This window comes from Clytia hemisphaerica, unplaced genomic scaffold (assembly GCF_902728285.1).
Source record: "Clytia hemisphaerica strain Z4C2 unplaced genomic scaffold, Clytia hemisphaerica genome assembly, whole genome shotgun sequence".
In the NCBI taxonomy this organism is placed as follows: Eukaryota; Metazoa; Cnidaria; class Hydrozoa; order Leptothecata; family Clytiidae; genus Clytia; species Clytia hemisphaerica.
In genome coordinates, this window is record NW_027103282.1 from 1,756,301 (window position 1) to 1,778,814 (window position 22,514).

General features: G+C 37.6%; 3 protein-coding genes across 3 annotated transcripts in view; 2 read left to right on the forward strand and 1 right to left on the reverse strand.

Annotated features, from left to right (window-relative positions):
* The window catches only part of LOC136804875 (mucin-12-like), a 42,797-nt gene extending 32,187 nt beyond the window's left edge, over positions 1 to 10,610 (forward strand). The window contains exons 44-54 of the mRNA XM_067061389.1: positions 60 to 342; positions 617 to 910; positions 1,196 to 1,345; positions 1,565 to 2,003; positions 2,199 to 2,401; positions 2,620 to 2,922; positions 6,921 to 7,139; positions 7,345 to 7,611; positions 7,852 to 7,986; positions 8,238 to 8,399; positions 8,703 to 10,610. Coding sequence (XP_066917490.1) covers positions 60 to 342; positions 617 to 910; positions 1,196 to 1,345; positions 1,565 to 2,003; positions 2,199 to 2,401; positions 2,620 to 2,922; positions 6,921 to 7,139; positions 7,345 to 7,611; positions 7,852 to 7,986; positions 8,238 to 8,399; positions 8,703 to 9,502 — 3,255 coding nt within the window. The 3' untranslated portion in view covers positions 9,503 to 10,610. The remainder of the gene's footprint in view (positions 1 to 59; positions 343 to 616; positions 911 to 1,195; positions 1,346 to 1,564; positions 2,004 to 2,198; positions 2,402 to 2,619; positions 2,923 to 6,920; positions 7,140 to 7,344; positions 7,612 to 7,851; positions 7,987 to 8,237; positions 8,400 to 8,702) is intronic.
* LOC136804108 (uncharacterized) lies at positions 9,065 to 19,587 on the forward strand. The gene is made up of 5 exons (XM_067060855.1): positions 9,065 to 11,851; positions 12,020 to 12,211; positions 12,455 to 12,649; positions 12,982 to 13,092; positions 16,934 to 19,587. Exons 1-5 carry the CDS (start codon positions 10,048 to 10,050, stop codon positions 19,585 to 19,587), a joined length of 4,956 nt encoding a protein of 1,651 aa, XP_066916956.1. The 5' UTR covers positions 9,065 to 10,047.
* A 479-nt stretch (positions 19,588 to 20,066) lies between these two features.
* LOC136804118 (tubulin polymerization-promoting protein family member 2-like) lies at positions 20,067 to 21,023 on the reverse strand. The gene is made up of 2 exons (XM_067060865.1): positions 20,857 to 21,023; positions 20,067 to 20,259 (listed from the first exon to the last, which is right to left on the reverse strand). The coding sequence occupies exons 1-2, from the start codon at positions 21,021 to 21,023 to the stop codon at positions 20,067 to 20,069; spliced, it is 360 nt and encodes a 119-aa protein (XP_066916966.1).
* Positions 21,024 to 22,514: the final 1,491 nt, after the last annotated feature.

Consider the following 22,514-nt stretch of genomic DNA (forward strand, 5'->3'; position numbering starts at 1 on the left):
TCTTTCCTGTATGTTATAATTGTTCAGTTTTTTAAAACATTTATTTATTTCTTTCTTAGGTATCACGTGACATTCCAGCCGACCAATGGGTTCTCGCCACTCTCACGTGGTCCCCTCAGCACGGATTATTCCTTTACTTGAACGAAATGGAACATGTTCAAGCCACGGTAACAACAAACGTCAACAACCATGATCGTAGTAATAGAATTATGATCGGACGGTCAAACACTCAAGATCCGGCAAATTCGTTCGCTGAAATGACGTCGCGCATTTTCGTACTTTTTGATATGTTTGTAACGAAATCGGAAGCTACGGATATTTATGTGTACTATTGGGGCCACGGTAAGTTTTCCGATGAGTAATTTGTTTTTCTTGAAACATAAGAAATTCAAAATTCTATAAAGTATGTATCATAGGAAAATTTCAGCCTCTGATAATTTATATCTGTATTATCCAACCTTTCAAAACAATTCAATCAAGTATCAAACCCAGCCCCCTCCACCACGCTTGTTACTGCTTATTCCAATCCTCCACTCTATTAGACGAATGAGAATAATCTAATATGAATTAAAATGCCTCTTTTCAATCAATTTTCTCTTGGTTTCATTCATTGCAGCCACTACTATTTCAACTGATCGCTTCATCAACGTTAATGTTGAAAACAGCGCTGGAGTGACGGCCAATTTGTACCCTGACAAAGGAGAACATATGTCCACAGGCTATAAAATTCAACCAAACATGATTTTGGAACTCAGGCTAATCGAACAAGGAATGCAGACTGATTTCCCTGTCACTTTCCGTGCGACTAAGGAAGATGGAAGTCCGTTGAAACTGGAAGGAGAAGAAACATTCGTAGCCACTCCATCTGAGAAAGCCAATGATGCTTTCTTGGTCAAAATCACACAATCACGTAAGGCTTCTTATGAGCATGATTTGTATTTCCTTGTTTTTATTCTTTGAAGTTTCTTGACAGAACCACAAATCCCATACTCACTCTTAACACCTCTGAATCGCACAAGTCTTTAGGAGTGGTTGTTTTATAAGCTTAAACGTACCTTGAATCGAAACCCTAGACTGCAAATGTCCCCCTTTCAAATACTTTGATTTCGACTGCTATCAACGTTATTACAAATTTAAAATTTGAAACGAGACCATTATTCATTGATTAATCATCTTCCATTATTTTATTGATCAGTTTCTTGTCCTGAAGAAGATGGTGTTTTCGCTGATCACGCCGATCGCTACTACTTCATCTCGTGTAGCCAAGGGATCGCACAACGTAAGAAGTGTCCTCCAGGAACCATCTTCCGTAAAGAAGGAAAAGAGTGCACCAAAGAAAGTGGAGGTAATGTTCTTTTAGAAACCTTTTTTGAGTTTTTAGAAAATTCTTAACGAACGTTCTGCCCCAAGACATTAAAATGCTATTCCCTTATGAGTAATTTTGAGCATTTGCGCTTAAATCTTTTGGAAACAAGCTAAGTACTCTCTTTTTTCCCTAAAATTCTCCTTGAAATTCCTTATCCATATTTTCGTCTAATGTAAAAAGCTAAAACATTCTCATTAGATTCCACAAAGCCATCCAGCCGTAATTCAGCCAACGTCACATTCCACAATCTAGCTGGGAAGGATATCATCATCTCTGCTAAACCAGACATTGAAAACTCTACTAAAGAGATTGAATTAAAAGCTGGTTCCCGAGCTACCTTGAAAATTGATGAGTCATCAATGGATGAGCCAATCATTTTCACGGCAAAGTGGATGAAGGACGAAAAAGAACTATTCTTGAACGGCAATAAAACGTTCAAAGTTAAACCACAGCCTCAAAGCAGTCAAGTAGAAATCGACGTCACAGATCCAGACTTTTACTACAACGTCACCACGTACACGGCTCACGGCTTAAGCGCTGGCACCGAAGCCAAAATATACATCAAGTTGTTTGGTGTGTATGGTCAAACGGACGAGATTCATTTAGCAGGAAATGATGAGAAATTTAAAGAGGGAGAGTGAGTATATTTCTTTTCCATTGTTGACCTGATTTCTCATGCCTGCAAAGTTTCCTTATTTCCTTATCCCCAAATTGTTTATTCGTTGAGTCGGAACGAGTTGAAAAATTTTAACCTCTCTTCAGTTACAAAATAACATTTTGGCATTCTTGTCAGAGAGAAAAAAATAACACCTTTATTTAATTCTCCTCACAGAACTGATAAATTCCAAGTTCGTGCTGGTAACATTGGTAGCCTGTTGAAAATTAACCTTCGAAACGATGATAGTGGCGAATCTTCGGATTGGCATCTCGATAAAGTCCATGTGGTTGATTCTCTTGGTAATGAATACAAATTTCCTGCAAATGTCTGGATGTCTCATGAAGCTGGAAAACAATTGGAAATCATGCTGACTAAAGGTATTCATTCATTTTTGTTTGAAACCGGGATTTGAAAACGCGTGTCAGATTTAAATTCAGTCCTAGATTCAAAGGTAAACACTGTGGTATCAAAAATACTTTTTATATATCATTTAAAGACGCATCTCACTCCTCAATTGTCTGCATGTGGATGAACCGAGAACTACGGTAATGCTATTTTAGGGTTTTTGAATTTCTTACACCAATTCATTTTCTAGACACTGGCGCAGCAGACAAGGCCGGTGGCTCATTAGGTGCCCAACAAGTCAAAAGTGCCCGTATTGAAATTCATAACAGTGTCTTCAAGAAGATCAATCTTAAAGTCTCCACTATGGAAAAACCTTTCACCATCGGTGATTCAGAGGACGTGACCTTGACCATTACCACGCCGAGCGCCGAAAATGTCAATTTAAGTGCCGTAGACCTTGAAGGAAACCCGTACTATATAAACGGTCAGTTGAATTATCCAGTGCCTGTATCGGAGCACGGAAGTCCAGTCAAAGAGATTTACATCAGTTCAAGTAAGTAATACTTTTTGATACTCGACATAATTCTTTCTATTGGCGTTACTATTTTCAGTGGAATCTGCACTTCTCCTTTTATATAGAGAAAACTTATTGAATTCCAATGTTAAAGGCGTATTTCTCGTTTCCAAATCTCGAAAGTTTATTGAAAATACTTCCTCGTTCAAAGTCATAGTTAAGGTAAGAAGGTGAAATGTCAGTAGGTCTTTTTTGCATGATTTGTAATGTAGTAGTCAGTACCTAGTCAGTAACCATACACATCAAACCATTTGTCATTCAATCATCCGCATATGCACACAAGACCTATGCATTATCCTTGCTACCTTAGCTTGTCTGGGAATCTTCATGAAAGAGACTTTTTTTGATCAGCTCTTCCCCTTTTTTCTCTCTATCAATAGAGCCTGAAACGAACGCCCCGCAACGAAGTTCCATTCCCTATAAGACAAGCCAATCGTTAGCAAGGAAAATGCAAAGTCCAAAATCCATCAAACACAACCTCTCTACTAAGCAACCACATCGACCATGTTTAAACAAAAGATGCGTTCTCAATAAAGTTGTTATGTTGTGGATGGACAATCACTTAGATCAAATGATCGAACTGCGTGAAAGAAAATGTCGCATGCAACCTATCATTCTTAAGGCTGCAGAGTCAGCAAAATTTGGTGTCTCTTTAACATCGAACGGAAGTGATCCGATACAGTTGGAAGCATTTGATTTCGTAGACAAACAGAAAAAGCTTGGTTTAAACGGTGTCAAAACCTTACAAGTTGAATTATCAGATCACCTTGATCAACTTGAACACATCGTTGTGGAAGAGCTGAGTAAGTCCGAAACCGCATTACCGAAACCCGAAACGGAGAAAGGTAGACCCGATACGGGTTCAGATAAACCTGTTACTGACCCAGAAGCTAAAATTAAGGAAGAGGATGAAACTAACTCTCAGCAGAAAGAAGATTCAAATATTGGTGACGAAAATTACATTTTAGTGATCGATAACACGGCAATACATCACAGCGTTCAAATTATTGATTTGTTAGGAAATATAGATTCTTTCACCGCACCTCCCGCTAAAGTGCAAGCCGTGCCTGTACAAATACCGAAAGGAAAATCACTGAAACTTGAAGCAGTTGGCGAGAATGAGCAAGAGAATATTTTGCTAAACGGGCAGGAGAAGTTAGAAGTGTATTTGAACTCGCAGAAAAAAGAATTCAAAATCAAAGTGACTTCTTCGAAAAGTGGTGAAACAGACGAGGGTGGAAAACAGGAGGAAGGCGGACCTAAGGGCGGACAGAAAATTGATGCGAAGCTGGATGGAGGAGAAAATGAAACAAAGAGTTCAGATAAAGAAGAAGGCGAAGGGATTTCACCTGAAATTCAACCGACCACCGTGTCTGAGAATACTATAGGTGGAATGGAAACAAAACCCCCTGGAAAAGGCGATGGTTCGAGTCAAAAGGGTGGTGATGGTGATCATGAGACGGGTGTTAATCTTGAAGGAAAATGCAGTGTAGACGAAGAGGGACGAAACACTATAATGTTAGCTATGAACAATACGCTAGACAAACCGATAGCTGTCGTGGAAACGATCAATAATTTGGAACCTATCATTATCCCGCCACACACGACCTGTAAAGTCGGGTTTGCCATACAGGGCACTGAATTCCTTATCTTAACTGGTATGATCATTGATGAGGGCGGACACAATCAAACCATTTTGTTGAACGGACAGGATAACTTGTCAGTTGAGATTAAAACGAACCCAGATGATTTTAAAGATATTCATGTGACTGGTAAGGATGTCGAACATAATTCGGAACAAATTAACGTGCCCATCGATCACGAGACACTAAACGTATCTAGCTCGGGTTCTGTATCGTCTACCGAAGCTGGACAGAATGGTACTGAAACGGGAACTGAACAGCATGAAAAAGAAGCAAACGGTACTAAGGTTGACAACGGATCCAACATGAAGCCAACTGATAAAGTTGAACAGAAGATTGAAAGTGAAAAACCGAAAAATGAGACAAAGACAACGGAAGATAAGACACAAGGAAAACAAAATGAAAAAGAAGAGTCTAAGAATTCAACTCAGTCGGAAACCAAAGTAGAACAAAAACCAGAGTCTACAAACAATACCAACATCGAGGGAGGCGATGAAACTAAACCAAAAATCGATGACAAGTCCAAAAATGAAACTGGGAAAATTGACAATAAACTGGTTGACTCTTCAAATGGCACAATCGGAGAACAAGAGAAACCGAAAATCGATGAATCTAATTCGAAAAACAAAACCGGTGATTCTTCGGATAAAAAAGTTGACCAAAAGCCTGTCGAATCAGCCAATCAAACGAATTCTGATGGATCGAAAACTGAAACAAAACTTGATGATGAATTAGAATCAAAGAACAAAACAGATTCTGTCAACCAGAAAACTGATCATTCTAATACAGAATCGGGAAATTCTACAAGCTCAAATAGTGGCAACAAAGTTGACGAAACTAAACCAAACATCGACAACTCTGAACCAAGCAATAAGGATGCAAAGGATGATAACAAAAACATAGAAGCATCCACAAATGGAACAAGTCTTCCCTCTGAGAAAGAACATTTGAATACAACTAAAACAACTGAAAATTCCAAAACCCCTTCTCACAAAGAAGGAGGTGGAAATACAACCCAAAGCGAAAAAGCTAATGAAACCTCACCGTCTAAAAACGAAACCGAAGAGATAACGAAAAAGCCCGAAACTATACCCGATTCTTCAATTCAAAGCAATAACAAAACCGAAACGGGAAAAGAAAAACCCAATTCAAACGAAATAGGAAATTCCTCTAAAAACGAAACCGAGGATGTTACAAACAAAACCGAAAATAAACCCGATTCTCCCAATCAAAGCAACAATGAAACCGAAACGGGGAAAGGAAAACCCGATTCGAACGAAGGTGGAAATCCCTCCCAATCTAAGAATACTACAGATGATACGATAACCGACAATAAAAACACAACGCAAACAGACCTAGGAAAGGATGAAAAAGAGTCAACAGCCGAAAAACCTTTGATTGATAATTTTAACCAAACCAAAACAGATAATGGAACATTGGATCAAACAAAAACTCAACCAAAGGTCATTTTAAACAAAGAAGTTGGCGATTGGAATTCGACCACAATTATACCAAAAGCAGACCAAAATGACACTGCAACTGTCAACTCCTCAAATCAACAATCGGGGAAACAAGACCAAGATTCCGAAAACCCGAAAACGAACCCGACTCTTCCAGTTACTCATACTACATCGAAAATCGAGATCAAGAAGAATAATCAAACAGTTACAAAACTGAAAAAAGTTCATTGTAAACAAGGTAATCAAACTCTAGTCAACAAAATCGAATGCATTCAAAATGATGGTGATAATAAAACTACAGACCAGACAGAAGGACAAAAAGTGAAAGTGAAAGTTGAAAATGACATCAAAAATACGAAGAAAGACAAAGACAAGAATGTGGAATCGACTCCAGTGAATTCGACTCAAGGTGATCTGGGAGATATAGTTTCTGAAACATCAAAACCAGGTACATAGCTCATACAATTCGCCTATTCTTTCATGCACTTACTCATTTGTTCATTCGTCTAATTCATTCATTCATGCATTCATTCATTCATTCATTCATTCATTCATTCATTCATTCATTCATTCATTCATTCATTCATTCATTCATTCATTCATTCATTCATTCATTCATTCATTCATTCATTCATTCATTCATTCATTCATTCATTCATTCATTCATTCAAGCCGAAAGACAGTAAGCTAAAATTTAATACTACAAAGAGAATGTACGAGAAGAAAATCTAGTCAAAAATATGAATTTTTAGGCTGCTCAATATCTCATTTCTTCTAAGCTTTATGTGAGCCATTAATTAATATTATGTCATCTCATACCCTTATAACGTGCTTAGAACAACCACGTTAAATTTCTCCTTCTTTTTTCCCACAGAACCTACAAAACCAGAAGGAACCTCATCAACATCCTCCTCAACCACTTCAACCAACACTCATAGTGGTGGTACCAACACTGGTTCTTCATCAACCCAAACTGTCTCCAATGGTGGTACATCAAGTACATCCACTGGCAGTAGTAGTAGTGTAGAGGGTGGACAAGCAACTAGCAATTCATCCAATGCTAGCACAGGAGGACCGGTCGCATCACAGCCTGGTAAGATATTTTAACCCTTTATTCTACAGTGTATTGTTATGTCAAAGAGACGATCGAAAACTCGGAAAACGTTCAACGAGTCCAGGGCCTTACGTTTCCGTACTTTAAAACTTTGTATTAAGTACCAAAGTAAGATAGCGTAGCATCTGAAGAACTTTCGACCTTCACAGGGATGTAGTCAAAAATATCATCTTTATTTTTACAGAAACACATTTCACAGTCATTAACAAAGCAGGAAGCACTATCAAACTGGTCGACAATTCTGGCGCGTGGAGTATGGAATTCCCTCCGGTAGAAAGTACCGAAATGTTACCCCAAGTTGCCGTCACACTAAAAAAACAAGCCGTCTTTAAAGCCTACTTGGTTGGAACAGATGGTAAACAAGGAGATTCTCTTTTGATCAATGGAGAAGGACAATTTGTGATCGAGGCAGGCAAAGCACCTGAAACATCGCTTGTGGTTCATAAAGCAGGTCAGCTTTCTTATTTACACTTTCACCCCTTCGATCAGTGTGTATTATATCTGCTTAGGGGAATCTAACTTATCTGTAGCAAACCAGATGTCTGCATGGATTTCAAATTTTTAAAAACTCATTGCCGTAGAGTTTTATTTTGAGGCATGTGATCAAGTGGTATTCGTTTCGCGTTGTGAAACTTATCCTTGAAAATTTTGCCAGACAATTTTATCATTTTTCATTTCTCCCTCATTTTAGGTTTCGACTGGAAGAGCGCTTTAGTGACAGACAATCAAAAGCAATTTACTTTTAATGCAATCAATCAAGCTGATGGAGGAGCAGAACTGAAAGAAATGTCTGGCACTGGACTCAACATGAACATCCTCAAAGGAGGTAAGTGTTGACGGAAGATCTTGAAACTTCGACACTCCGTCATTTTGAAACTTCACAAAGCCTTGTCAGTGTACAATACAGAAAGAGCGAAGGCTTTTTACCATAACTGCCTGTTTAAACTTAACACACAAACAAAGTGTTCAAAAAAGTTTTTGTTGATTTAAATTTAAAGTCAAGTCTCTGTTTCAATGTTTCTCTTCTCCAGCCAATCATTTTCCAAATCATTAAGTAATCCCTCCTATCATCATTAGGTACTGTTCAAGGCTCTATCTCCACCACTGGATTGAAAGATCCTTTAAAATACAAAGCTGTCGGTTCCAATGGTAACGCACTAAAGATCAACGGTCAAGAAACGTTGACTGTTGAAACGCCAGCGTCGACTGACCCAACTACTCTTGTTATCCACAACGATGGTAAGATTGAGTTTTGCTTTAGAGGGGAGGGAACGCCCAGCAAGTGAAAATCCATGTGTTGCTTCTTGTGCAATTTGTTAACTCTGGAAAATGAATTTTTATGTCCATTAACCAGTGCGGAGTCAGTAGAATCGAACACAACTACCATTCAATCTGTTTGAATTTGTATATGTTGAAATTTTAAATCCTAATTTTACTTCCGTAAGTTTCACAGAAGTCATTTAGCCTGTACTGACTAAAGACAACTGTTATACGGACTTTAATATGTGGATAGTTAATATTTATTTCAAACTATGCCCATAGGTTTCGATTGGAAGAAGAGTGGAACCACAATGGATACCAGTAAAGCATACCAATTCATTGTGCCCAACATTGCTGACAATGATGTGACACTCTCCGAATTTAAAGGGACAAACTCTAGATTCGACATCAGTAAAGGTGACATGCGATTCCAATTCACCATCCCCACAGATGATTCGAAAGATCAGAGGATGTTCCAATTCAAAGCCGTCGATAAATCAACAGCTAAAGACCTCTTGGTCAATGGCCAATCTGCCTTTGTAGCCAATCCATCAATACCGTTAGCACCTACCACGACGCTGGTCATCCACAAGGAAGGTCAGGAATGGGAAAACATCAGAGCATCTTATCTTGGTTCAGGTATCGCTTCCCAAGGAACTGGCAGCTCTACATCATCGACGACAACAAACTCTAACAACTCTGGAGGTTCTAGCACTAGCACCACATCAACTGGATCCACCACATCTGCATCCACTTCCACCGTCAACATGGTCTTCTCAACTCGAAACGTCACCGAAGATAAGGAAGTGACAATCAAAGAAAAGGGAGGAGCTTTTGCCAACATTGACATCCCACAAAAAGCTCTCAAAATTGATATCGGATTCAGCGTCGCCAGCTCTGTACAATCGTTTGATTTAGAAGCCAAAGGTAGCGGTGAAAACACCATGTACTACCTGAACGGCCAACAGAATCTCAAAATCGACGTCAAAGTTCCACCCTCGGCTATCATCGTTCACGAGAGAGGATTTGACTGGCAAAAAGAATTGGCTGAAATCAGAAGAGTTTCGACATCACAAAGGTAACCTGCAAACAACAAATCAAAACAAATTCAAGATTCACGTACGTAACGAAGCGTCGGACGACATTCGCTTCCAACAGAAACAACAGGATGGCTCAAGCACCGGTCCCGTTGTTGACGTTCCTAAAGGCGTCATCGCTAGCGTGGATTACGTCGACAAGGACAACACCGGCAAGTTGACTTTCCAGGCTTTCGGTAAGAAAGACGAGAAACACTATCAATTGAACGGAGAAAATGAATTCGTTGTAGATGAGCAGAATTTGAGCAGTAATGGACAATACGTTGTCGTCCATGATGAAGGTCAAGAATGGAAGACTTCTTTGAATGAATTGATGGCTGGTACATCTTCAGGAGGGACAACGTCCATGGGAGGAAGCACCACCACGTCAGGTACCACTACTCTCGGAGGAAACTCATCAACAACTACCGTCGGTGGAGGTAGCACAACCTCTGGGTCGATGACCTTGGGTGGAGGGAGGTACAACAGGAGGGAGCACCACACTGGGAGGTGGTTCTTCATCAGGATCGACCACTCTTGGAGGAGGCAACATGACAAGCGGTAGTACTACCCTTGGTGGTGGCTCTACAGGTTCAACAACCTTAGGTGGAGGTAGCTCCTCGACAACTACACTTGGAGGAGGCGGCTCTTCTTCAACAGGATCAACAACTCTAGGAGGAGGTAGCGGCTCTAGCACCACCCTTGGAGGTAGCGGAACAAGTGGATCTACGACTCTTGGAGGAGATGGCTCTTCAGGGATGGGAGGTAGCCACGGATCCTCTTCTACCACGACCTTAGGAGGGGGAAGTGGGTCGAGCACAACTACTCTTGGAGGTGGAAACTCATCGATGACTACCCTTGGAGGTGGAAGCACCTCGTCAAGTGGGTCCACTACACTTGGAGGAAATTCTTCATCTACCACTTTAGGTGGAGGTAGCTCGTCAACCTCTACTCTTGGTGGGGGAAGCAGTTCATCATCCACTTTAGGAGGTAACTCATCCATGACAAGCCTTGGAGGCGGTGTCAATTCAACTACCACACTAGGAGGTAATTCATCTATGACAACCCTTGGAGGCGGTGGCAGTTCATCATCCACACTAGGAGGTAACTCATCTATGACAACCCTTGGAGGCGGTGGCAGCTCATCATCCACACTAGGAGGTAACTCATCTATGACAACCCTTGGAGGCGGTGGCAGTTCATCATCCACACTAGGAGGTAACTCATCCATGACAACCCTTGGTGGCGGTGGCAGTTCATCATCCACACTAGGAGGTAACTCATCCATGACAACCCTTGGTGGCGGTGGCAGTTCATCATCCACACTAGGAGGTAACTCATCCATGACAAGCCTTGGTGGCGGTGGCAGTTCATCATCCACACTAGGAGGTAACTCATCCATGACAACCCTTGGAGGCGGTGGCAGTTCATCATCCACACTAGGAGGTAACTCATCCATGACAACCCTTGGAGGCGGTGGCAGCTCATCATCCACACTAGGAGGTAACTCATCTATGACACCCCTTGGAGGCGGTGGCAGCTCATCATCCACACTAGGAGGTAACTCATCTATGACAACCCTTGGAGGTGGTGGCAACAGTATGACTTCACATGGTGGAAACAGCTCATCATCATCTTCGACATCAATGTCACAAGTCGGACATGTTGGAGGGTCAGATGGTACTTCGACTGTTTCCCATAGTGGAAGCTCCACTACCTCTGGGGAGCTAGTCCAAGTCTACGTATCTAGCGTTACTGACGAGCCAGCTTTGTTGCTGGTTAGCGGTAGTGACAACCAAGAAGTTAAAAAAGAATCAATAGTGACTTTTACAGCTTCAGAGAAAACAGAATTGACAGCTCAAACCAAGTCGGGAAAACCTTTATTGTTAAACGGTCAAAGTAAACACGTTTTGGCACCAGGTCCTTCCAAAATCTTTATCATTCATGAAGACGGTCAAGACTGGAAGACGTGGGAAAAGACTGTCAATCAATTTGTTTCCCACAATCCTGGATCAATCGTCAAGCCTGGCGTCACTGTCATCAAACCTAAAGAATTGCCAACACTGTTTGGTAAACTCAACTTCAAAAACCAAGCTCAAAAGGACGTGAAGATTTATGAGATGTCAGGGATAGGTGAACCCACGGTTCTCTCACCTAATTACGTCAGCACATTTTTTGTCAAGTCCAGTCGACCAAGTGCGACTTTTAAAGCTGAGGATCCAACAACTCATGAAGAATATTTATTGAATGGTAAAAATGTCTTCAAAGTTGATTTGAATCAAAACCCAACCACGGAGAATGACGTCACCATAACATCAGATACGTCGTCCAGTAAAAGAGCTCCCGAAAAATCAAGTAAGTTTGATTTATTTAGAAAGTAGTTCAATTCAGATACAGGTCACCTCCAACTCAGTTACATCACTTTGAGACTTTTATTTTATTCCGAAAATTTTGCAAAATGAAGATCCATATTTAGTGTCGTTGGCCAGTTCATTTTAAGGATCTTTTTCATTTTCCCTTTAGATTCTCAATGCACGAAGCAGTCAGCAGACAAGGGACCATGTTTTAGTGCTCTTCAACACGAAGTCCAAATCGAAGCATCCGAGGGAAGCAAATTGAAAAGCTCCTCGTGTAAACGATACCTTGAGGGATTATTGAACAAGTGTAGCTGGAGAAACACCACATACACTGCCAACGATTGTCACAATTATTGCAGTAAGTCAATTTCATTCATTTTGAAAACTTTCCTTGAATATCAGATGCTTTTTACCTCTGATCGATATTCAATCATATCACCAGTTTTGGATGAACGTAGGAAGGAAGAATTTGACTTTCACATAAACCCTGTCCTTAAAAATCTAGCGCTTTCACACTAGCAAATTGACTCCGCCATAGGTCACGGGCAATAGGATTGTATCATAATTTGTTTTAACCTTAAATTCAATTTCTCCCTCTTAGACGATAACGATGATAAAGATGTTTGCACACGTGTTTGGGACTGGGAACCACAGAAATGCACATCCGCCATGACTAGATATTATTACTCACCAACCGCTAATTCCAATTGTATTTCCATGGACTTCGGTGGTTGTCTTGGTAACACCAATAACTTTGCAACACCAGATGCATGTTCAAGAGCTTGTTCTTCTAATGGTGAGTTTGATTTTGTTCCTTTTGATCAACTTTTTATCCATTCACTTTGAGTCAATATCTTTTATCTCGAGATTAAGTTTTTTGGTTTAAACCAAGATGATAATTATTTCTTGAAATTGTCTTGACATTACGTACTTTTACTCCGAAAGCTTTGTCAAAGTTGATTTTTTGACTGAAAATTTGCTTGGACGCACCATGAAACTTGAGTTTGAAATAATAATTTAGTCAAGTCTTATTATAATACTCCGAAAGTTAAAAATGTATTATAACATCTAATATTGTAATATACGTAATGTGATATTTGATCAAAAATACATTTTTTCTAATTTCAGAATCAAACGAAAGTGACGGCAAACGAGTGGTTCGAAACACGTATGAAAGACGAATGAAAAAGGTACTTGACCAATCGAAGCTAATCGAGAATCTATCGAAATTGTATCGATGAAGGGAATGAATGACCCATTTGGAAAGAACGCTTTTTTATATGAACTGAACATTTTTTGTACTCAAACGACATTATTATAATTACAGACTTTGGAAGTTTGAAACATACTTCATGAAAAAGAATGTCTCGAAGACGAAGAAAAATATTTTGAAAGAGAAAATTATATGTTGTGGAAATAGGTATATTTCTAGAAAACTTGGATTCGAAAATATTTTCGTCGAAAATTCCTAAATATTTTGATAAAATTGAGAACGAAATTTCGAAAACAGTTTAATTTGAAGCTCGAAAATTTACTTTTTCAATTAAAAACAAGTTGTTTTATTGACGGCTAATTATTTATTTTATGCTTTATTTTTTGTAGTAATAATTTATTCCATGAACAAAATTGTAAATTTTTATTAATTTATGGAAAATTGTGGACGTAATACGCACGATTCAATTTAAAAATCTATTGTAATATTTTTAGAATAAAGATGTTTATTTTTTTGAAAATGAAATATATTGAATGAACGAATTAAAAGAATTAATTTGACAATGATACAAACGCTTTCTCTGATAAAATATGATAAAATATATCTGTTTAAAAATAAGTTCCAATAAATAATTAGGATTTGTTATATACAATAGGTAAAAAATAATTTTGACCGTCACCCAATAAATGAAAAATAGCTTCCTTTGCTCTACACGCTTAAATATTCTTAACTTTTTGAGGAAAATCATCCTGAAATATTCTTACGGTATTCTTAGGTTTGGATCCAATCCTAGCCAAAATGTAGCATGTAATAAATACCTTGAGCAAAGATTTGGCACTTTTGTGGAACCTTTTAGTATTGCTGGGTAATAATTGGCAATTTAACAGTAACGTGCTCTAAAAATGGCATTCTCAGGTTTCGCTGCCAATAATCCATGATAGTGATATTCTTAGGATATTTTTAATTTTTTGGCTAATTTCATCATAAATATTCTTATAAAGTATATTTTTATAAAAAAAGCGTGCATTCAAAATCAACTCGATAAGATCAATTTAATTACATATCCCTATATAGAGCAGAGTTTGGTATGCGCAGAATGGATGATCTGTTACCTTATTCTAACAAATTCTATCCAACCTCCAGATTCATCTTTCTTTATTTCAATTTTTCAAACTTTATGGCCGGTTGACCCGTCGAACACCTGATCCAATTGATCTCATCCTAAGAGTTAATGTCTCATATGACGTTTAAGCCCAGCAATTCTTAATCAAAAAAGTTTTCTTGTATCTAGCGTATATTTTATGTGAACTTTACGATGATTTTATGGATTCCAAATCACCATGAAAAAAATAATTCTATAAACGTCTCACGTCTATTAATCAGCACAACAAGTGAAAAACGTAACTTGAAAATCTTCAATCAGTGCACCTCATCATATGTATCTTTCCCTTTGTACGCCCCAACATAACCAGACAGTGCGTTTTGAGTTGTGGCGTCAGTGGCGTACCGCCCACCCAATCCTTTACCTGTTCCATCTTCGTCAAAACGTTCGCGATGAGATCCAGTGTATTTTGTGGTATCAGTTAATCGCCCGACGACATCTTTGTTTGTTGATTTCTGAGATAAAAAAAAAGACAAAAATATGCATTACAGTATATGGTCTCCATGCTACACCGAAAATTTTCCTGAAAGATGCCTATATTTTTCTTATTCACACAACATGATTGAAGTTTATTCTATGAAAACGATAACAATGGCTTAAAAAAAACTACTTCATTGAATACTTTTGATTTCAAAATGAATATTTTTAATTTTCCGTACATTTTTAGATAAAATTTGAAGTTTTTATCAATGTTCCAATCATCCCCAGCGCCACTTTGACTTATGACTCCCAAAATAAAGTATTATCATTCATAGACATATGAACAGTAACATGAATCGTTATTTTACCCACAGTTTAGAAATAACATAAAAATCGTATCCCTACAGTGGTTTTGACTTCTTTTGGTCCACAACCTTTCAAAATGACTTGCTGGAGTTTCTGGAACCCTTCTTCGTCACCTGGATATTTCTTGCTTGCCATGTATTGCAATGCCAACATGAACTGTTCATATCGAATTTTTCTTGTTCGTTTACTGAAAGAAATCAATATTTTGGAAATCAATTCAATAATCCTAAAGAGTTTTATTGTTTTACGAGAATCTTTAACAATTTCCATAGAACCATACAGAGAGGTTCTGCATTTCAACAAACAAATAAAAACAATTATCTAAGTTGTTAGAATTACTTTTAGTGTATATCCAAAGCTTGCCTTTATCAAATGTAATCTAGCATTTCTTACTTAGTAATTGATATGTAATTAGCAGTAGTAATTAGTGTGATATATCTATTATGAACGTTTGAACTTTGTCCACGACCTTTGATAGTGCTTTATTAGGAAAATATTCGATGAAATTTGATGCAAAAATCTTTTTTATTCTGCATAAAAATTAGTGATAAAAACTAAACCTAATGATGAAAATTACAAGTGACTGAGAACATTACACCCAAAAATATTCTAAAATTATATTCCATCAATAAGTGTACAATAATATATTAAAACATTTTTCAGATAAAAAACAGAAATCCACACTTTAAAAGAGTTAGTAATATCTAAATTAAGTAAGAATAAAAAATAGTATTGGAATGTTAGAATTATAGACGGCATTTTTTTAACCTGGGCTAGAATGTCAAGCATGAAGTGAGCATCTGTGGAGGAGGTCTTTATTTCAAATAGATATGGTCTAATCTGACCCTGAATAAATAAAGCGAAGAGAAGAGATTATAAAACGATTTTTATCATTCAAAGTAAAGCTAAACTGTCATTAATCATTGATAAAGAAAGTCAATAGAAACAACATATTAGTATTGTAAGCCAGATGATAGCTTAGATTTCATAAAAATAGATAATTCTGAAATCTTTTAAATGTCAAAATGGATTATTCTTTCTTTGTGTTTAAAAATCAAACAAGAAATATATATTAATAAAGAACTTTTTAAAGAAATGATTTATTTGGGGCTTTTATTGCATAAAATTTGAAATGAGAAAAATCTACATTTAGAAGAGAGAGAAGAGAAGCTTGTAAAGAGGAAAGATAACAATAATCTCCCAAGGGAGTATTTGGGCATAATGGGGTACAGGATGTGCCGCTGGTCAGGGTACCTGTTTTCACCTCCATCAGTCCCAGGTGGGGTCCCAAAAACACCCAAATAGAAATGTCAGTCCTTCGTAGGGTACCTTTTTTGGAGATATTGGGAGAAAAGTAGAAAATTTTGAGAAAATTTGCAAGTTTCAGTCCCATTCAGGACCACTTTTTTCAAACTTCAGCAGCACACCCCTGTCGGTCGGCAAGGGTAGCACCGCTCAGGAATAACCTCCAAAACTGATAAAAAAATGCATCTAACAAAATGTAATTTTGATTACTTGAAAAGCAGAACTAAAGAGCTAGTCCATCGCTGAACGAATATTCCATTCCTTTTACATTTAATCAGTGAGATTTATCATAGGTATCCATTCCTTGATAACCACCAACATATCCCTCTGATGCTTTCTTATCCATTTCTCTACGCCCATCAAGGCCTTTGCCCTTTCCTGATTCATCGAAACGTTCTTTGTGACTTCCTGTGTATTTGCTTGTATCTGTTAGTCTATCAACAGCTCCACCTTTTGCTGCTTTCTGAAAATTAAAGATACGATGAGATAATACTATTTTTGTGTGTGATTCTCAAGGCTAGGACAGTATATAGAATTTGATATTTATAAAGCCTCAGTACAGGTGCTTTTTGATTCAAAAACTGATATAGTTCTCTGTACTGAAACACATCTAGATCCAGCCCTTAAAGACAACGAATTTCTTCCAAAAGGCTATGAATCCTTTCGAAATGACCGTGATGACGGATGGGGTGGTGTCATGATTATATATAAAAACAATCTTATTTGTGAAGAGGTGTATAAATCTAAAACAACAGAACTCATCGCAGTAAAAGTTGAAACCTTCCGAAAGCCTATAATACTATGTGCAGCCTATCGACCACCCGAAACTAAACTATCGTACCTACAACAAATGGGAGAAGACTTCAAAACTATCTCGTCCAAGTACAAGAAAAACTCTCTCTGGTTTGGTGGAGATTTTAACCTACCAGATATCGACTGGGACATGAATTTGATAACTACCTACCAAAATGCTAAAATTATCAATGAAACTTTCCTTGAATTAATGAACAACCTCAACCTTGAACAACTCGTCAACTTCCCTACACGAAATGAAAATTGTCTTGACCTTATCCTAACAAACAATCCGTCTTTGGTAACCTGCATTGAAGACCTTCCAGGGATCAGCGACCACACAAGCATCCCATCAATTGACATACTGTGTCACCCCCGTCGTATTAAACCAACACCTAGAACCATCTACTTATGGGGGAGAGCCAACATTCAACATCTAAAAGAAACACTTGTTACAAAAGTAAACTTCTTCTGTGAAAACTTCAAAAACGACACAGTTGAAAACCAATGGTCAGACTTCAAAGGTATCGTAGAATCAACTATGAATGATATCCCATCAAAACTAAGCTCACCACGTTTCAACCAACCTTGGTTCAACAGGACTTGCAACCGTTTACTAAAAAGAACAAAGAGACTTTACAGGAGAGCCAAACGAACTCGAATGTGCACTGATTGGGACAAATACAAAACAGCCTTTAAAGACTACAAGAAAGAATGCAAGGCTGCTCATGACAAATTCTTACAAGAAAAAGTATTTGATGATGATTCTAACCCTAAAAAGTTTTACTCATACATAAAAAGCAAACGTCAAGACAGCATTTCAATATCAGCACTAAAGGACAACAAGGGGGTCTTTATTATTGACGATTCAGGAAAAGCTAATGTCCTCAATCAGCAATACTGTAGTGTATTCTCAGTACCCGACAATAACAACCCAAAAATTGAAACACCAGAGATCAAAGATACAATGCGCGACATAACGATTTCTTCTAATGGCATCAAATCCCTTCTAAATAAACTTCAACCAAATAAAGCCCCTGGTCCAGACAACATTTCTTCACGATTCATGAAAGAGTTTGCTGAGGAACTTACACCTGCTTTAGAACTCATATTCTCAACTTCACTCGAAAAAGGAGAACTTCCAAAAGACTGGCTTCATGCCCACGTATCACCAATCTACAAAGGTGGAAACAAAGACCGCTGCTCGCCAGAGAACTACCGACCAGTCTCACTAACGAGCATTTCATGTAAAACATTAGAACACATTATATATAGCAACATCATTAAACATCTTAACAAACACAATGCCATCACTGAGGTCCAACACGGTTTTAGAGAGAAAAGGTCATGCGAATCGCAACTGCTTATCGCTGTCAATGATTTTGCCAAAGCTCTCAACAACGGGGATCAGATGGACACCATATTGCTAGATTTCAGCAAAGCTTTTGACAAAGTTGATCATCGAAAACTTTGCCTCAAACTCGCCCACTACGGTATCAAGGGTAAATCCCTCGATTGGATCCAATCATTTCTATCAGGACGAACTCAACAAGTAATCTTGAATGGCAAATCTTCAGAGAAATCAAATGTTACCTCAGGAGTCCCACAAGGAACCGTCTTAGGACCTCTATTGTTCCTAGTCTATATTAACGACATGCCATCAGCTGTTCTCTCCTTGCTTCGACTATTCGCAGACGACGCCTACCTATATCGAATTATCAAATCAATTTACGATGCCCTCATCCTTCAGCAAGATCTTAACAGTCTCCAAGCATGGGAAAAAGATTTCAACATGGAATTTCACCCCAAAAAATGCAAGGTCTTGACAATTACAAACAAAACGAAACCCTTGAAAACATCATACAGTATTCACAATGAAACCCTCGATAAAGTTGACTCTGCAAAATACCTTGGAGTCGAAATCCATAAAAAACTAAAATGGAATATTCATGTGGCTAACATATGTAAAAAATCGAACCAAATCATCAACTTCCTACAGAGAAACCTCCGAGGCTGCAACAGAACAATCAAATCCCAGGCATACAAGATCTACGTGAAACCCATTCTTAATTATGCATCCTCCGTCTGGAATCCAGTCAACAACGAAAGCCTCACTAAACAACTGGAGCAAGTCCAACGAAAAGCTGCGCGTTTCGTCTACTCCAACTGGTCCTGGAAATCCAGCCCCACAACTATGATCAACGATCTTGGCTGGGAATCCCTTGAATTCGGTCGTAAGAAAAACAATTTGCTCATGCTTCACAAAATTGTTAATGAAAAGATTTTCCTACCAAAAGACTTCTTGCCCAAACGAGCAAGAATAAGCAACAAGTTCCAACAAGTGCGTGGTAGAGTCCTGGCATATTCCAACTCTTTTATCCCTTCCACCATTGACTGGTGGAACGAACTTCCAAATGAAGTGACCATGAATGATAACTTAACAACATTTTCTGACGAACTTCTAAAACATATTTAAATCTCATTTATCCTAACTATATATTTTTACAGCTATAGCCTTACAATGAATCTTTACTTCCACTTTCAAGTCTTAGCACCTTACCCTAGAACAATCTTTGTGCCAAGTCTTAGCACCTTCTTCTAGAACAATCTTTGTGCCATTAATTCATTCATTCCTGCTTAGCATCTACTAATCTCTTGCATTATTTCTGAGGTTTACTCAATACTAGGAAGGAGTTTTATTTTATTTTATTTTATTTTATTTTATTTTGTATATCAATAAAATTTTTTACTTAGCACATTAATTCATTTTTCATATCACTTTTCTTATTAAGTACTATAGCCTTAGTCTTAGCCTTAGTTAACTTTGTTTAACTCTTGCTCTAGTATTTATATTCTTCCCCTTAATTTTAATAAAACTCGTACATTATAACAATAATATTTATTTTAAACTTTAGATTTTATATGTGGCGAATATGGGCTCACGCCTAATGCTACTTAATTAAATAGATAGATAGATAGACAAACAGGATGATGTTTACTCACAGTTGCTCCTTTAGCAGTTGGTTTGCCTGCAGCAATCAGTTCTTCAAGTTTTGATGCACCGTCAGCATCTCCAGGATATTTCTTCTCTGCCAATAATTTGACAGCAGCTTTGAATTGCTTGAAGTTTATTTTGCGCTCAGTTTTTCTAAAATAGGTTAGTAGAGTGATAAGTAACTTTCCAAAATAAAGGATTAGTTGTGTTAGAATACAAGTTGGATGTAAAAACCACAAATGATGACAGAACCAAAATTCAATCTGTCTTTTGTTAAAATGTGTATGTTGTGGAAAAACGTTTCTGTTGGAACACTGGCAGAAAAAAAATTATCGAGTAAGAAAAAGTATACTAAATCAGTCAGGCACATCCTGGCAAATGAACAGGGTGAGCATTTGCATGGGGTATTTGTCACCCAGTGTAAATGAGATAGGACGTCTCAGGCTAAAAGCGTGAAAATGAATAAAAATGAACTTCAAACTGAAAAAGGGAAAAAAGGAAGAAAACTGGGAACTTTATTTTTTCGTTAAAAGTTTCTTCAATCTTCAAAGACAAAATTGACCCATGGAAAAAAAATTTCATCTATGCAGTTCTTTGAAATGAAGCAAAATATTTCCAACCTGGTTCAATTAAACTGGGTATTCGGCGCTATTACGTCACTTTTGTTTTCGACCCCGTTCATTTGCCAATGGTCGCAAGTGAAAAATACCCCGTTCATTTGCCAGGATGTGCCTGACTGTAAATACATACGGTTTAACTTCAGTTCGATTGAAAATAATATCAACATCTGTTGCAGTGAGCTTTTTATCCAAAAGTTTTAAATCTCGTGCAAGTTTTGCAAATTTGGAATTATCCATGAGAGCTGCTCCATCTTTTCCGGCTCCAAAAGAACAAAACGATTTGAAAACTTCTTCCATCTTGCAAATTATAAATAACTAGATGAACAACTTTTTCAGTGAACGAGTAGAACAGAAGAACAGATTACTTTTTAAAAGTAATAGAAAGGCTGACAAGATGGAAATTCCTCCACAAACTTGTCTATAAAAATGAAAGTAGAGCTTTGTTTACATTTTGCGCCCTGTTGAGATTACGTATTTTGTCTCGCTGACTCAAATAGGAAAACAAAAAATCTAAATAGTCAGATTTGCTAATCGAGACGAAAAGACCTTAAACAACTTTTATAATTCCCGTTGCTAGGACCCTCCTCCTCGGTTGCTATAGTCCCATCCGTGTGTACTCTATATCGTATACCTGATTGAGGCTCGGAAAACACGAGTTAAAAAACACGAGTTAAAAAACACGAGTTACAAAAAACACGAGTTACGTCAAATGTGACGTCAGCAATGGGAAATTATGACGTCATAAGTAGATAATTTAACTCGTCAATTTATGGTGCACCTTAAACTGACGAGTTAATTAACTCGTCAATTTATGGTGCACCTTAGTCTTACGAGTTAATTAACTCGTCAATTTATGGTGCACCTTAAACTGACGAGTTAATTAACTCGTGTATTTATGGTGCACCTTAATCTTACGAGTTAATTAGCTCGTCAATTTATGGTGCACCTTTAACTGACGAGTTAAATTTTCATGAAACCAAGTTGGTCAAAAATTCTAAAATTCAAATTAAAATAGGCATACATTCAATATATCATTGAATTGAAAATTAGATCTCAGAGAAGAAGTCATTGCATTGTTTTTTCGCGCGCGTTCTATTTTGTGCCAATCAAATTGCGTCACGCATTCGAAAGATTCGAAAATGTTGCAATCAAAATCAAAACAAAAAGTTATTTGTGACTTTGGCAGACTTTGGCAGTTTGGCTTTTGAAAAGAACACATTGAGCTTTTCAAATAATAAAACCTATAATTTTTACTCTCATTCTTAAAAATAAAACTTGGGAATGTAGAAAAGTTGTAAAATTATTTAAATTGAGATTCGATTGGAAAGAGGTATGTATGTAGAGAAATGGAATGCTTTGTTTGCTTCAGTTTTCGCTGTAGACTTTCCTACCCTCGAAATTCAGTTTTCGAAGGCAGCCTTTATTTATCTAAACTTTATTCTTATCAAATAGTGATTCAATTTTGGATATCAAAAACTCCCAAGGATGACCAGTAAGTTTTTATTTGATTGAAGATGAAAAATGGCAAAAAAAGAATAAGTAGGAGTAGCTATAGCCCTAGACAACTGTCGGCCATTTGTACGAAAAAGGGATTTCTTTTTCGAAGTTTTTCTGATGCTATTTATGGTCAATTTTGACCAAAGTGTGGCGAAAAGTGGAACTTGCGCATGAAATATCTGGAGTTAGGTAAGAAATCAGCTATAACCGTTTAAAAGTCTTCTATATAGTTTTTCGAGAGCTTTCGAATGGTATACATGATATTGTCTGGAAATGAGTCTGAAATTTTCA

What these genes read in the sequence shown, in the direction of transcription:
- LOC136804108 (XM_067060855.1), top strand. Translation starts at nt 10,048, where the DNA reads ATGACAAGCGGTAGTACTACCCTTGGTGGTGGCTCTACAGGTTCAACA. An exon ending in AAGAGCTCCCGAAAAATCAA is followed by an intron (nt 11,852 to 12,019) that starts GTAAGTTTGATT and finishes TTTTCCCTTTAG; the next exon opens with ATTCTCAATGCACGAAGCAG. An exon ending in TCTATCGAAATTGTATCGAT is followed by an intron (nt 13,093 to 16,933) that starts GAAGGGAATGAA and finishes AAACACATCTAG; the next exon opens with ATCCAGCCCTTAAAGACAAC.
- LOC136804118 (XM_067060865.1), bottom strand. Translation starts at nt 21,023, where the DNA reads ATGGAAGAAGTTTTCAAATCGTTTTGTTCTTTTGGAGCCGGAAAAGAT. An exon ending in AATCGAACTGAAGTTAAACC is followed by an intron (nt 20,260 to 20,856) that starts GTATGTATTTAC and finishes AACCTATTTTAG; the next exon opens with AAAAACTGAGCGCAAAATAA.